This window comes from Loxodonta africana, chromosome 3 (genome assembly GCF_030014295.1).
Source record: "Loxodonta africana isolate mLoxAfr1 chromosome 3, mLoxAfr1.hap2, whole genome shotgun sequence".
Lineage (NCBI taxonomy): Eukaryota > Metazoa > Chordata > Mammalia > Proboscidea > Elephantidae > Loxodonta > Loxodonta africana.
Window position 1 is genome coordinate 5,511,690 of NC_087344.1, and position 14,857 is coordinate 5,526,546.

The 14,857-nt window shown below is 57.0% G+C and overlaps 1 protein-coding gene across 1 annotated transcript; it reads right to left on the minus strand.

Moving 5' to 3' along the window:
- Positions 1 to 4,040: 4,040 nt before the first annotated feature.
- Positions 4,041 to 13,878, minus strand: TLE5 (TLE family member 5, transcriptional modulator). The gene is made up of 7 exons (XM_064280247.1): positions 13,747 to 13,878; positions 12,604 to 12,701; positions 9,958 to 10,021; positions 8,665 to 8,709; positions 8,022 to 8,084; positions 5,266 to 5,340; positions 4,041 to 5,177 (listed from the first exon to the last, which is right to left on the minus strand). Exons 1-7 carry the CDS (start codon positions 13,771 to 13,773, stop codon positions 4,956 to 4,958), a joined length of 594 nt encoding a protein of 197 aa, XP_064136317.1. The 5' UTR covers positions 13,774 to 13,878; the 3' UTR covers positions 4,041 to 4,955.
- Between the last annotated feature and the right edge of the window lie 979 nt (positions 13,879 to 14,857).

The window sequence follows — 14,857 nt, forward strand, 5'->3', positions numbered from 1 at the left end:
GCCTTGGGGGCACTTTCAGGCCCAGGATCTCGGGGCTGCAGGCCACCTGCATAGGGACAGAGGCTGGGCCAGCCCATGCCACTGGGGTGGTAAGATTCTCCAACACTGAGGAAGCCAAACCATTATATGGATGGGGAAACTTGAGGAAACTGAGGTACAGAGAGACATGACCCCTGCTGTTCCACCTCACATCTGAGGTACACAGAACCCCTGCTGCAAAGTCCCCCCAAGAGGGGGAGGGGATCTGAGAGGGAGGGGCCAGAAAGTAGAGGGGCCAAATGGGAGGAGGGTGACAGGTGAAGGGGTCAGAGAGGTGAGGGGAAAAGGGAGGGGAGAAGGGAAGAAACCTATTGCCTTCCAGTGGATTCAGAAAAACTGCCCCGAAGGTTTCCAAGAAGCCGCTGGTAGATTCGAACTGCAGACCTTTTGGTTAGCAGTGGTATCTCTTAACCACTGCGCTACCAGGGCTCTGAGAAGGGTAGAAGCGTGCATAAATCCAGGGGACTACAGAGGGGGGCCTGGAGAGGGGAGGGGGCTGTGGGCAGGGACTCTCTGAGAGGGAGCAGGGTAGTTAGAAAAGGGTCATCACGCCAGTCCCCTGGCCGCTCCCCTCCCCTCCAATCCTGTGTTCAAGAAGCTCCCCTCTCTGATCCCTCTTCTCTCCTCAGCCCCCTCCTCAAATTCCTCTCCCCTCTCTCCTCCTTCCTCCCTTCCCTCCTTCTCCCTCCCCTCTTCTTTCCCATTCCCCTCCCCTCTCCTCTCTCCCTAAGCCCCCTCCTCCAATCCTCCCTAGCCCTGTCTCTCTTTCCCTCCCTACCAGCCCCTTCTCCTCCTCTTCCTATAATCTCCCCCTCCCCTCCTCTCCTCCTTCCTCCCCTCCTTCTCCCCTTCTCTCTGCTCCCTCTCCTTCCTCCCCCTCCTCTCCACCCCCCTCCTTTGCCCTCCTTCCCCTCCTCTTCCTCCCTCTCCCCTTCTCTCTGCTCCCCCTCCTTCCTCCCCCCTCCTCTCCACTCCCCCTCCTCTCCCCTTCTCTCCGCTCTCCCTCCTTCCTCCCCTCCTCTTCCCTGTTCCCCTCCTCTCCACTCCCCCTCCTCCTTCCCTCCCTTCCCTCCAGTCTCCCCCTTCTTCTCCCCACCCCTCCCCCTTCCCTTCCTCCCGCCTCATTAGGCGCGGCCGCAGCGCGGGGCCCATTAGCGGATCAATTAGCCGAGGTCGCTGGCGGCGGAGTCGTTAAGCGCCGGGAGGCCGTGGCGGTGAGGGGGCTGGGGAAGGCGCCTCCTGCCAGCCCTGGCTTCCCGGCCCGCCGCGCTCCCCCAGGACCCTCTTGTCACTCCGCCCCCTGGCAGCTCCTAGACCCAACCCTGACCCCTCCAGGGACTGCTCCCCGGGGCGAAGGGGGAGGGTCTTACGGGGGGGCATCCGCTCCCCTGAAGGACCCCGAGGCCCAGGGGGAGACCCCGAGGTCATGGACAAGGCAGTGACAGGCAGAAGATCTCCAGGTTTGTGACCCATCACATGCCAACCACATCAATAACAATAACAACAATAATAGTAATAATAGTGTCAGCCAACAGCTAGTGAGCCTTGCAGGATTTCTGCTCATTCTCACAACAGTTTCCCGGAAACTGAGGTCAGCCAAGTGACTTCACTCGCCCCCAAATCAGTAATTAGGGTGGGAGGCCCGGTTTGAACCCAGATCTGCCCTCAAGCTTTTAATACGTTCCCTAACATTCTATGTGCAAATTTCAAAAAATGCAACCAACCCTACTCTCCCCCTTCTCTGCACTTTTGTCTTCCACTGACCCCTTACCTTACGTTACCTATTTTCCTACATGAACACATTTTACAAATTTATTTTCCTGTCAACCGCAGCCATGCTGGTGGTGTTGGGTGTTATTGGGAGTCTATTCTGACTCATAGTGACCCCGTGTGAGAGTGGAACTGACCCACCGGGTTTCCTAGGCTGTAATCCTTACTGGAGAAGATCGCCAGGTCTTATCGCCCATGGAGCTGCTGGGCAGGCTTGAACCGCCAATCTTTCGGCTGGCAGCCCAACACTTAACCACTTGCACCCACAGGGTCCTTATCCTAGCCATGAGGGCAGGGATTGGTGTCTATTTGGTTTCCTGCTGTGTCCCGGGAGCTCAGAGTAGGTTCTCAATCAAGTTTATTGATGAATCTGCCAGGGTCTGTTGTAAGCCATTTCCAGGGATTCAAGCGTTGGTTCTGTGGTTATACCCATTTTACAGATAAGGAAACCGAGACCTAGAGTGGTGAAGCCAAAGCTACTTGCCTAGATTATGCAGTTATGAGAGGAGGGGCTGGGATTTAAACCCATGCTGGAGACCCCATGATCGTAGCCATTAGACCATCCCTCAGTAACAGCTGCTGTTTCCTTTAGATTCTGGGAGTTTATGGGGAGTAGGGCAGTGGGGTGTCAGAGTCCCTGTGTGCTGCAAATGGTTAAGCACTCAACTATTAACCAAAATGGTGGTTCAAACCCACCTGGAGGTGTCTCTGAAGAAAGGCTTGGCGACCTGCTTCCGAAAGGTCACAGCCTTGAAAACGCTGTAGAGCACAGCTCTGCGCTGCATACACGGGGTCACCAGGAGTTGGGACTGACTTGATGGCAACTGGTTTGCTTTCATTTAGTGGGGGTGTTGTGGAACCCCACTTTATAGGAGGGACAGATGGAAGGCCTCCAGAAAAGAGTGACTTCCAGAGAGTCTGGAAGGATTAAAACACTGGGGGGGGAGAAAGAAAAAAACACTGATCCAGGCAGTGGGAACGACACGTGCAAAGGCCCCGAGGCAAGGGACAACAAGATACTGAGCTTGGCTGCAGTCTGCTGACCTCAAAGTCTCCTGAGAGCCAAGGATAATCCAGTTTCTATAACTGTGAACTATACACATACAGAAGAACTCACAAACTACAATCAAACGGCGCGATGAATGATCACGAAATGGACACATTCATGGAATCAGCTCCCAGGTCAGGAACCAGAGGAGGACCAGCCTCCCACAAGCTGCCTTCCTGTCCTCTTCTGGTTACTTCCACACTTCAAGGGTGTAACCCCCATGGCTTCCGACAAGATAGTCCTCTTAGGTCTATTTTCATTCTTGATATAAATAGAACCACACAGCATTTCCCCTCTGTACTCAGCTCCTTTTGGTCAACCTTACACATGTGGGATACACTGCGTTGTTAAGTATCGTTCTGCTGCCATCAACTCACGTGGCCCCGTGCACGCTGCCCATGCTTGCTCCATCTTCACAATCAGTTCTGGATTGGAATGCTGTGACCCACAGGGTTTGCAACGGTTGATTCTGCAGTAGATTGCCCAGCCTTTCTTCCGGGGTGCCTCTAGTTTCAACACTCAGGGACCCCCATCCCCCCATTCCTGGCTAGGCAGCCCCAAGCCCTCTTGACCCAGGTCCCAGAGCAGGAAAGGGTTAAGGCCAAGATCGGAGCACTGGGGGTCTCCTTTCTTCCCAGCTTCCCTAGGGGGTGGAGGAGGTGGGGCCTTCAGGGTGCTCCTTGGAGAGTGGAGGCTCAGCTCAACCATGAGCACCCACGCTGGGGGGCCCCACTCTCTGATGTGTGAAAAACGGTGTACTGTAAGTTTGGGTAGGAGCAGACTCCATAATCTTAGGTCTTCAGTTTCTAAGGAACATGTAGTTTAGGGACCCTCTGACCTGGGGCTCAGAAGCCGGTTCTACTTACCAGCTCTGGGACCCCTGGAAACCCCTTTACCCTACCTCTCAAAACAGCTGGCTTAACCTCAAGCCCTCAGCTCTGCCCCCCGGCCAGCTGTGCAACCTAAAAGTTATCAGCTGCCCTCTCTGGGCTAAGCATCAAATTCAGGTGTTGGGACTATGGACACAGGTGTAGGTGCAATCCCTGACTCACCTTGGATGCTTGGTCTCCCGTCCTGTACTACACAGGAGAAGGAGACTCAGACTCCAAGGAAGCCCCCTCCTCCCCTAGGAAGGGGGGGAGCACTGCAGAGCAGCCCACAACAGAGAGAGGCGGGAACACAGTGACCAACCTTCTCACGTCTTTATTTGAAAGGCACAGCTAAGCCCACCCTCTATACAGCACCTCCACTTCTCTTTGCAGAGATCAAACGACTGAACACACACAAAAAAAGCAAGCCGACAATCTAAAAGGCTATATACAGACACAGGTGTGGGTGTTGCTTATTTTTTTTTTTTTAACATTTTTCTTTAACATCCCCTTTCTTAAAAGACAAGCTAGTGTACCAGAAAAGAAAAAATAAAATAAAAAGCAAGACAACTTTAGTACCCTCATCTTTATTTGGGGAGGGGAGGAGGGGAAGCCTGGGTCGCCCACCCCCACCATCCTGGTCCCAGCTAAGCTTGCTACATCTGCCCCCTCTTCTCTGGGGGAGGGGAGAGGACCAGGTGGGCATGGAGCATCCCACACCAGGAGAGTAGGCAGGAGGTGGAGGAGGAAGCAGAACTGGGTCTGGAGAGGGAGACAAGGGGTGCCGAGGGCAGGGAGGGGGCAGCTGGCATTGTGTCGCATGCAGTGCCTGGGAAGGTGGCCGTGGTGTACCCCAAAGGGCTGGGGGGCAGACTGTGAGTTACACGTGTGCAAAGAGGGTGTAAGTGCAGAGGGTGTTGAACTTGTTGAGGTTTTGCTCCCTTCGGACCTGGCCTCCCATTTGCCCCCTCCAGGCCTCAGTGGGCCTCATCCGTGGTGTGAGCAGGTGAAGGGGCCGTGAGGGGGGAGGAGGGAGGCTGGGAGTCGGGGGTAGGTGCAAAGCTAGGGGACAGCAGCCAGCAGAGCTGGGCCCCAGCAGGCCGCTGCCATAAATACTACTGGAGGTGAGCCAGTCGCGAGCTATACTGTGGCTTGGGTTGAATGTTCCTTTCTCTCCGTGTCTGTCTCCCCTCGGTCCCCCCACCCTCCCTCCCCAACCCAGCTGCCCCCTAATCCGACTTCTCCCCGTCATCCTCCTGGTGGGTGTCACCGTCGTGCCCGTTCTTGTCTTCCTTAGAGAGGTGGGCCTGGGAGCCCAGTGCAGACAGCGAGAGAAGGCCTGTGCCCGCGCTGACCGCCGGCAGAGAAGGCGGCTGCAACCCCACGGGCAGCGGGGTCAGGGGCAGGGCCAGGGCCTGCAGCTGGGACAGCTGGTGGGCTTGGAGCTGCTGCTGCAGGGCCAAGGGAAGGGGACCATCAGCGGTCACTGCCTGGGGGCCCACCCACCACCCACTCACCAACCCCACGCCCTGGACATACTCGGATGATGGAGTTCAGTTCGGGAGCGGTGACCTGCTTAGCCCTCTCAATGGCGCCCAAGACTTGCTGTTGGTGCTGAAAGAAGGGTGTAGAAAGTGGAGTCAGGTGATATGTCTTCGTCCTGGGGGGACCCATGAAGCCCAGGAGAAGCCCCACATCCAGGGTGCCATTAGCACCCCATGACTTTCCACCCCACCAGAAAGTCCCCTCTCTCCTGCTATTTCCTTTCCCCAAGCCTCAGTCTTCTCATCTGAAAAATGGGGACAAATATACACAGAAAACCTAAAAGGGTGTGGCAGGGACTTAGGATGAGGCTTTTGGGTGAGCCCAGGAGAAACCCCATGCCATGTGTGAAAAAGAAAAAGGTGTGGGCTTTTGTGCAGTGTGCAACCTGTCCAACTGTACAGGGCAGTCCCAATCCCTGGAGCTCGGAGACTGCTCTGGGATCCGCTGATCCGAGTCCCTCTCCTTCCACAGCCAGGGAAGGCCCAGTGGACTCCGGAAGGGCTGAAACCCAGGCCTCCTGAGTCCAGCTGCAGGGTGTTTCCCCCCACAGACCTCCCCTAAGGTCTGACTCTCCTGCTATCAGATGCTAGAATCTGCCAGTCTTCCTTTTCGCCTTGACTGCTGGGAAGACCCCACCAAGAAGGGAAAGCACAAGTCTAGGTCTGCACGGCCTCAAGTGCCTCTTTTCTCTGAGGCTTTCACTGTACCCTGTGTGCCCATGGAATTGTTGTCCAGAGCGTTTTACTGTATTTCATCTGAAGGACTTAGGATATGGGTAGACATTAAAGAGGAAATGGTACATTATCAACCAGCTGGGAGCAGGAGAAGGAGCCCTGGTGGCAGAGTGGGTAAGCACTTCGCCACTAACTGAAAGGTTGGTGGTTCGAATCCACTAGCTGCTCTGTAGGAGAAAGATGTGGCAGTCAGCTTCTGTAAAGATTACGGCCTTGGAAACCCTACGGGGCAGTTCTGCTCCGCCCTGTAACGTCACTATGAGTCAGGATCGACTCTGTGGCAAGGAGTTTGGTTTGGGTGGGGGGGGCAGGAGCTGAGTTTTACCCAGCCTGAAGTCGGCTGGGTGAGGGTGGAGAGGTCCCACAGCAAGAGTCTCAGATTAAACCATAAACCCAAACTATCCCCTAACACCTTCTTAAAAACCAAACAATGGTTTAGCTTAACTAGTAAAAAATGTCTGTCTTGAGCTTTATGCTCTTTTAAGAACTATCTTTATGGGATCAAATTGACAGCAGCAACTCAGAAGGTTAGATAGGAAGCTTAGGGGGCAGTGAGTTTACATCAACGGGAGAGGAACACCTCGGCCAGGCAGGGCGAGAATGGTTGCACAACTCGAAGGATGTAATCAATGTCACTGAACTGCACGTGTAGAAACTGTTGAATAGGTTTATGTTCTGCTGTGTGTATTTCTAACAACAACAACAAAGTCTCAGAGAACCTGAGGGGGTGGAAGAGAAAGATCCGGGTGCCTGGTTTCCCTGGGTGTGTGTGTGTGCTTCTGCATCTCGTGTGTATGCGTGTGGCCATGTGTGGGTGCATCTGTGTGTCTGCTTATATGTCTGTGTGCACGTCTGTGTGCCTGTGTGCAAATATGTGCCCGCAGGTCTGTCTGTCTGTGGGTCCACTTGTGTATCTGTGTATGCCTGTGTCTGTGCCTACGTATGTACCCCTGGGTGCGTTTACCTGATGTGTCTGTGCAGACATGTCAGCGTGTGTATCTGTCTCTGTGTATGTCCGTACCTCTGTGCGCATCCATCCGTTTCTAAAAGAGTGTGTGTATGCATTTGTGTGTCTCTGGACCTGTGTGCATCTGTGTATGTGTATCTGTCTCTGTGCATACATGTCTCCATGTGTATCTGTCTGAGCATACGTGTCTGCGTGTGTATCTGTGTCTCTGCGCTTACGTCTGCGTGTAGATGTCTCTGTGCATGTACCTGTATGTGTATGTCTCTGTGCATACGTGTCTGCGTGTGTATCTGTGACTCTGTGCTTACATGTCTGCGTGTCTGTGTCTCTGTGCATACATCTGTGTACGTGCCTTTGTGCATGTACCTGCCATGTGTATCTGTTTCTGTGCATACATGTGTATATTGTGCGTATATGTCCGCGTGTATGTCTCTGTGCATACATGTCTGCATGTGTCTGTCTGTGCATACGTCTGTGTATCTACGTGCATGTATGTCTCTGTACATACGTATATCTTGTATCTGTCTCTGTGCATGTCTGCGTGTGTATATGTCTCTGTACATACGTGTCTGCATGTGCATGTCTCTGTACAAACGTGTCTGCATATCTGTTTCGTGCACACGTCTATGTGCATCTGGGTGTCTATGTGCCTGCATCTGTGTGTATCTGCGTGCACGTGTGAGAGCCTGAACGCCCTCCCTCCCCTTGTCCCTGGCCTGAGGCGCCCCAGAGGCCTGGCAGACAGTCTCAGGAGGGAAAAAAATCCTTGGTGCAGTCTTGGCATACCTGACATTTTTCACTAGGAAATGACTCGCTCAGGCCAGGAATTCCACTTGGCGGGGTGAGCCCCTCCCTCCAGCACCTGCACAGACCCCACACCGTGGCACTCCTCCAGCCTGGGGAGTCGTCTCCCCATGACCGTGGGGCCACAGCAGACGTCTGGGATGTCTGGAGTAGCCCAGGCACCCAGCACACAGATGGAGGTGTGTAGGGCCTGGGCCAAGGTCAGGGCCCCTCTCCCGCCCCTCCCTCAGTGCAGCCCCACTTACCTCTTGGGACAGGTAGGGCAGGACCTGGGCACAGATCCCATTCAGCCTCTTCACAATTTCAGCCTGCAACACACAGCCCCTTCAGCAGGGTGGGCCAGCCCAGGAGGCCCTGATGGCCGCCCTCCTGAGCTTTTCACTGGGACAAGCCCGGGCTCAGCCTCTGCCCAGCCCCCTCACCCCCCCACCTCCATCCCTCCACCCTCCACCCCGCCCCGCCCCCCCCCCCCCGGCCAAGGCGGGGGTCCACAGGTGGTATGCGCTCTGTGGGAGGGAAGGAGGAGGGCTGAGGGCTGATGACAGCACTATTCTAGCTGATGACAGCCCCGTCGTTGGGGCACAGATGGCAAAAGCAAGGCCAGGGAGGGCAAGAGCTAGGGTGAGGGGTTTCTGGGGGTCACACAGTGTGTTTGTACATGTCACCTCCCCTCCACAGTCACAAAGGCGTGAGGAGGGGGGGCTGGCAGGTCCTCCCTCATGGGAGAAACGCTCACCAGGAAGCCGAAAGAGAACAGAAGAGTGTGGGGGTGGGGTGAGGTGGTAATAGGATAACAGGCCACACTTGGGGCTCTGCCAAGGGGCAGGAGCCTACCTGCCTGGGGGCGGGGCGGGGGGAGGGGAGAGGCAAGGGGAGGCATATACCTACCTGCTTGTGCATTTCAATGTTTAATCCGTAGGACATCTCGTAGTACTGCGTGGGTGTGGCAGGGAGCGTGGGGGCGTGAGACATGGGGGGGGAGGGGGAAAGAGAGACAAGGACGGGAGACAGAGAAAGGAGGGGGGAGACAGGAAGAGAGCATGAGAGGTGCAGGGATCCCTGTACCTGTTGGGGCTGCGGTGGGGTCTCAGCCCCAGCCTGGCTCCCGTTTCCTGGACTAATTATGGAGTCCCCGCCCCTCCCCACACATCCCCTGGTCCTAATCTTTTATCTTTATGTGTCTTGTCTGCGGGTGGCCCCAGACTCCAGAAAGTTTTCCTCTCTGGATATAAATAATAAAGGATAAACAAAGCCTGTTGGGGCCTGGCTCTGGGGCCAGCGGTCCCCCTCCCCCCACCCCAGATCTGACCTGGTCCCTCCTTTGCTCTAAACCCTCCCACAGCTCCCCATGACCCCCTCCCAGAAGAACGCCAAGTTCGTTTCCACGCAACTGTGCCCAGCAAGCTCCTGCTCATTCTTCAACACCCTGGCTTCAATGCTCCATCCTCCACTCAGCCCTTCCTTTTCTATTTCTGGCAGCGCCCCACTCTGAGATCCCCCAGTTCTGGTCCCCCCCCCACCCCCGCCGCCCCACTGTCTGGTTCTGTCTCCCACTGTCTGGTTCTGTCTCCCCTACAGCCTGGAAAATCTGGGCTCTGTACTCTGAGTCTCCAGCATTGCTAGGCCAGGCTGGGACAAAGCTGGAAGATTCCGACACCAAAGTCATACCCCAGGAGGGTAGGAAACCCGGCAGGTGATCCTGGCAACTTGGAAGGGCAGGGCCTCAAGTGTCAGGCCAAGGAACGCAGTATCACCCTCTAATAAGCAGGGCTCAGGGAGGGGTCAGCCTCTGGCCCAGGAGTCCCCCCAACAAAGCTTGGGTGTGTAAGAGTTAAACATTGGGATGGCGGGGCTGCGAGGGCGGGGAGAGATCCCGAAGCTTCCCCATGTCAGTTTCTGGCTCTCACCGCCAGGCCGGTGGTGGCTGCCAAGGACAGCCGGGGGACCTGGCAGGCCCAGGCTCAACCCGGCGGTTTGGCACCTTGGTCGCTGCCTCATCCGGCCAGTGGCCAGGCCAGCACAGTGGGCTTAGTTCGGCCGGAGCCGCTGAGCAGAGGACAGATCCCAAATCCTTCCCAGAGGAGGCGGCGGCTGCAGTTTAAGCAGCTGTTGCCCGCGGTGGAGGCGGGTCTGGGGTCCCTCGCCACGCCCCATGGGACCCAGGGGCTGGGGTGACATTACCATCACATAGTGACGCTGCATCTCCGACTTCTCGCTGGCCAGCTTGTCACACTCGAGCTTCAGGCTGAAGAAGGACAGGGGAAAGGGGGCAGGGATCCAGGTTAGATCCCCCATAGTGTGTGTGTGGGAGGGATACTGAGGCTGGGAGGAGGTGAGGGGCCACCCAAGTCCCAGGCAAAGGCAAGCTCGGCCCATTCCTGGAAGCTCAACCCACAGACTTCAAGCTGGACTTGAGAGCGGGGGAGGTGACAACACACGGGTTCCCTGTGACGCTGGGTGAGGAACCATGTGCCTCAATTTCCCTAAATGTAAAACGGGGCTGATGAAACCAGCCTTCTGGGTCTAACGATGGAAAAAGTGACTATAACAATAAAAACAACAGACATCAGGCCATGTGAACGCACCAACAGGGATTCTAGAAACTTCTACATAGTCACTTGACCGGTGGTAGTGTCTTCACTCTGTTTTATGGATGATGTAATGGACAGATAATGTAACGGATGCCCAGAGAGGTTGAGTAACTAGCTCAAGGTCACAGAGCCAGGAAGCAGGAGGAATAAATAGAAACAGCACCAGGGCTGAGGACAGGGCTGGGGGCTGGGAGTAGATGAACTTGGGAATTTTGAAGTGGTCTCTGAGCCTTGATTTCCCAGGAGTGTAAAATGGGAAGGGGGCTGGACCAGCTCGCAGCCCCTGGACTTGTCTGTTCCTCCTCCCTGCTTGCTTTCTTTAGCTGTAAGAAAATTCGTCAATTCCCCGTTAGGAACTACAGACACGGACCCTCTGGTCTCCCTCTGGTTCCCTCAGCAAAGATGAGTTGAGGGGCTTTCTCAAAGCCCCCATGAGGGCGTCAGGGCAAGACGGTGCTGACAGTGGTTCCAACCACCCAGAAAAAGGATTAAGGGGGTGATGAGCCGCTGCTGTCCTTTAGCCTATTTAGACCGAAGCAAGTAGGGGGTCCCCACGGACTGGCTGTCCCTCCATACCCACCTCAGCCACGCCCATCGTACCACAGCCAGAGGGACTGGGTTCATAGCTCAGCCCTTCCATGCTCTGTGGCCCTGAGCAAATTCCTCTCCCTCTCTGAGCCTCGGTTTCCTCCTCTGTTAAGTACCAACCTCCCAGGGTGGGGTTGTACAGATTCAATAAATTAAGACAGTAAAGCTTGGATAACACGGCCTGGCATACAGTAAGCACTCAATAAGTGCTCGCGGATCTTACCAGGCTGACCAGGTCACAACATCCCACAGTTCAGAGGTGATCCACAGCTGGAGTTTCTTTGCCCCCCACAAAGTTTATTTTCTTTAAAAACGTGCGTTCGTTGGCAGTTTAAAAAAAGCAATCTTACTCGAAACGCTGGGTCTCTGGCCCTTCTTGAGGAAGGCCTCATTCTGTCTGGTTGATCCTGTGTGTGACCCTGACATGGCAGAACCCCCCAAAGTAGAGCAGGACATTCAGGCCCAGTAGATGGAGAACCCAAAGCTGACAGAGGGGGTCTGGCCTGCCCTCTGGCCCTCGGCCTCTGGGATTGATGACCATGAGGTGGGCCTAGGTCAGGTGAAGCCCCCAAACCCTCCACATGGCAGGACTAATGCAAAGTCCCTGGGGCCTGTCTGGCGAGCTGCTTCAGACCTTTCAACTCCCTGTGCCTCAGTTCCCTCATCTCTAAAATGGGTACAGTAATAGGACTGCAAGAATGAGTGAACAAAAAGATTGCATATTTGTTAAAATAAAAATAAATCGCTATTCCCCTTTCTTCTGGCAGAAAACCCAGGATCCTTTGAAGACCATTTTTGTGGGTGGGAAAACAGGTCCAGAGAAAGTCTCAGCCCCACTAGGATTTCTGGCCATGGGACCCACTTCTAATTCCCAGGTGAGGACCCCTCCATAGCAAAAGGGTTGAGAACTTGCATTCTTAGCCCTGGAGAGACTGGGTTCAAATCTAAGCTTCATCACTTCCTTGCTGTCTACCCTGAGGCAATCTCTAACCTCTCTGAGCCTTCGTTTCCTGACGTAGAAAACAAGGTCAATAACAGTTCCTTCTGCTTAAACCTGACACATGGCAAGCCCTTCAGAAATGTTAGAAAACTCAATTCAGGAGGCAGACCCTCCTTTGAGAATCTGCCAAGAGCCTTCTCCCCAAAACGGCAGAGAAAGAGAAGACTGCAAAAAAAAATTTGGGGGGGTATCTTGGACTCGGAGGGTCCTTCTTGGACTTGGAGGTCTTTTACCTACTGAGGACTGGGGGAGGGCTCTGACGCCAGACAGACCTGTTTTTGGGTAAGTCCTTTAACTTTCTTGTGCCTCGCTTTTCTCATCTGTGAAATAGGGTCAGTTTGAAGAATAAATGTTACTGCTGGCCAAGTGGAGTCCAGGTGGTGCAGTGTTTAAGAGCTGGGCTTGCTAACCACAAGGTCAGCAGTTCGAATCCATCAGCAGCTCCTTAGAAACCCTACGGGGCAGTTCTACTCTGTCCTATAGGGTCACTACCAGTCTGAATCCAACGGACAGATTTGGTTTGGTTTTTACTAGCCACGTGTTTAGGCTAGAAGCTGGCATACATATGACCCTCTATTTCCATATTTTTAAAGTAGATGTATGGGGGGGGCAATCTCCATTCCAGATAACCCCCAACCCCTGGCTCACCTGTGGTACTGGGCCTGCAGGAGCTGAAACTCGTCTTTGATACGATCGCAGGAGTCAGAGGTGGTGAATTTGAGTTGCTGGGGGAGGTGCGACGAGCCCTGTGAGGAGGGGGCCGCAATTCAGGGCCAGGCAGGCTGGGCTGCCTCCTCCTTCCCCGGGGTGACCAGGGGGCGGCTGCCGCCGCAGCTGCAGCGTCCCCCCTCTTGCCCCACTTCCTGGGCCCATGTTTACAGCCTCTGGCGCGGCTGCCGCCCCCGCTTCCTGCCCCCGCCTCTCCCGGGGGAAGCCAAGGGGGTGGGTGGGCCTGGAGCCGCCCGTCCCCCGCCACCCCCGAGGCTGTGGGGGCGCGTTTTAAAGCCTGCCCTTGATGGGGGGCAGGATGCGCCCCCTACCACCCCTCCAAAGCGCCCAGAGAAGGGGGTGCGCATCGGAGCGCCCCAACCACCTGGAGGGCCGAGGCCTCACTGCAAAGTCCCCTTGGGGGAGGGGCGTCTCCCAGCAACCATAATATTTCAGGGGTCCACACTCCAGGTCCCCAGAGTCCTTCCCCAAGGCCACGCTCTTCCGGGAGGATTGCCCCCCCCCCACTCCAGGCCCCCCAAGCAGCCCCAGAGCAAGGGGTGACCAGCAGGGTTCCCGGAGCTCCCAGGACCAGGCCAAGACCGCCTACGGACCGGCCTGGCTGGGAAGGGGGGGGCCCGGAGCTGGAGAGGTACAGGAAAGGGGGTACAGGACTGGGGAGCTTCGGGAGATTGGACTGGGAAAGTGTGGGGGGGCCCGGCCCGGAAGCTGGGGGGGGCTGGGCCGGGGAACTGGGGAGGGTGCACCAGGCTAGGAACTGGGGGGGAACGCCGGGCCCGGGAACTTGGGGGGGACCAGGACCCGGAAGCTGAGGGTATCAGGCCTGGAGTAGGGGCGCAGCGCGCTGGGAGCTAGGGTTTGGGGCGCTGGGCCCAGGAGCTGGGGGAAACTGGGCCCAGGAAGTCGGGGTTGTGGGGGAGTGTAGGGCCTGGAGCTGGGGGTGCCAGGTCCGGGAGCTGGGGGGGTGCGGGCCTGGAGGTGGGGGGGGTGTAGACCCAGGAGCTGGGGGGTGCAGGCCAGGAGCCGGAGGGGGCCGCGGCGGGCCGGGCGGGCCCCGCTTACCGAATGCCTGCTTTGTGGAAACATCATGTCAGTCGCGGCGGGGGGCGCGGGTTGCGCCCCGGCTGTGCGCCCCGGCTCGGGCTGCTCGGGGCGCCGGGCGCCGCGCCTTTGTCCCGGCGCCGATCGGCCGCTCCCGGGCCGCCGCCGCCGCCTCGCGCGCCCGGCTCGCCGCTTCCTGCGCCCCCGCCCGGCCCGCCGCGCCCCGGGCCCGCTTCCTGCGCGGCCCGCCCCGCCCCGCTCGCGCCCGCACCCGCCGCTCCTATTGTCTAATGGCGGCGCCGCCGGAGTGGCCGCGGCCGGGCTGCTGCTGCGAAGGCTCCGGCTCCACCTGCTGCCGCCGCCGCCGCCGCCGCTGCCCCGTGCGCGCCGCCGAGGGGGGGGCGCGCGCCCGGGGAGCCCTGCGGCGCCCCACCCCCGCCGCCGCCCGGGCCGTGACCTTGCTCTGGGCCTCAGCCCCCGGCCCCCTCCTGGCCCCTTGGCCGTGGCGGCTCGCCGGGCCTCGGTTTCCCCAACTGTCAGAGGAAGGGGCCAGGCTGCCCTGGTCTACACCGCAGGCCCTATAATGGCGCGCCCTGGACGCGTGCCACCCACATGCTCCGTGACCTTGGCACGGTGGCTGGTGTCTCTGAGCCTCAGTTTCCTCAGCTGTGGAAAGGCAAGTGGGAACCTGCGGCCCTCAGAAGAGTCGTTGCTTCAGTGAGCATTTATGGAGCGCCTACTGTGTGGCCAGGAGCCCTGGTGGCAACGGTTAAAGGTGGGAGGTTGGAACCTACCCATCTGCTCTGAGGGAGAAAGGCATGGTTATCTACTTCCCTACAGATTCCAGCTTAGGAAACCCTATGGGGCAGTTCTACTCTGTCACATGGGGTCACCATGAGTCGTAAATCGACTCCACGGCACACACCAACTGTGTGCCATGCCCTGCTCCAGGCGGTGGGGTGGGGTCCAGATGCCCTTGTGGAGATGACATGTGACAGAAAAGAAACAAATCCTGAGGCCACAACCCTGAGGCGTCAGGTGGACATAAAGGGGTGCAGTATTAAACAGGGGGGTCAGAGAGGGCTGCCCTGAGAAGGGGACATTTGAGAAAGACCAGAAGAAAATGACGGAG

Bases quoted from the DNA above. Each gene is read 5' to 3' on its own strand.
- TLE5 (XM_064280247.1), bottom strand. From the start codon at position 13,773: ATGATGTTTCCACAAAGCAGGCATTCG. The intron at 10,022-12,603 runs GTGAGCCAGGGG...GTCCTTCTTCAG, and splicing joins CTGCAGGCCCAGTACCACAG to CCTGAAGCTCGAGTGTGACA. The intron at 5,341-8,021 runs GTAAGTGGGGCT...CCCTTCTTTCAG, and splicing joins TGCCCTACCTGTCCCAAGAG to CACCAACAGCAAGTCTTGGG.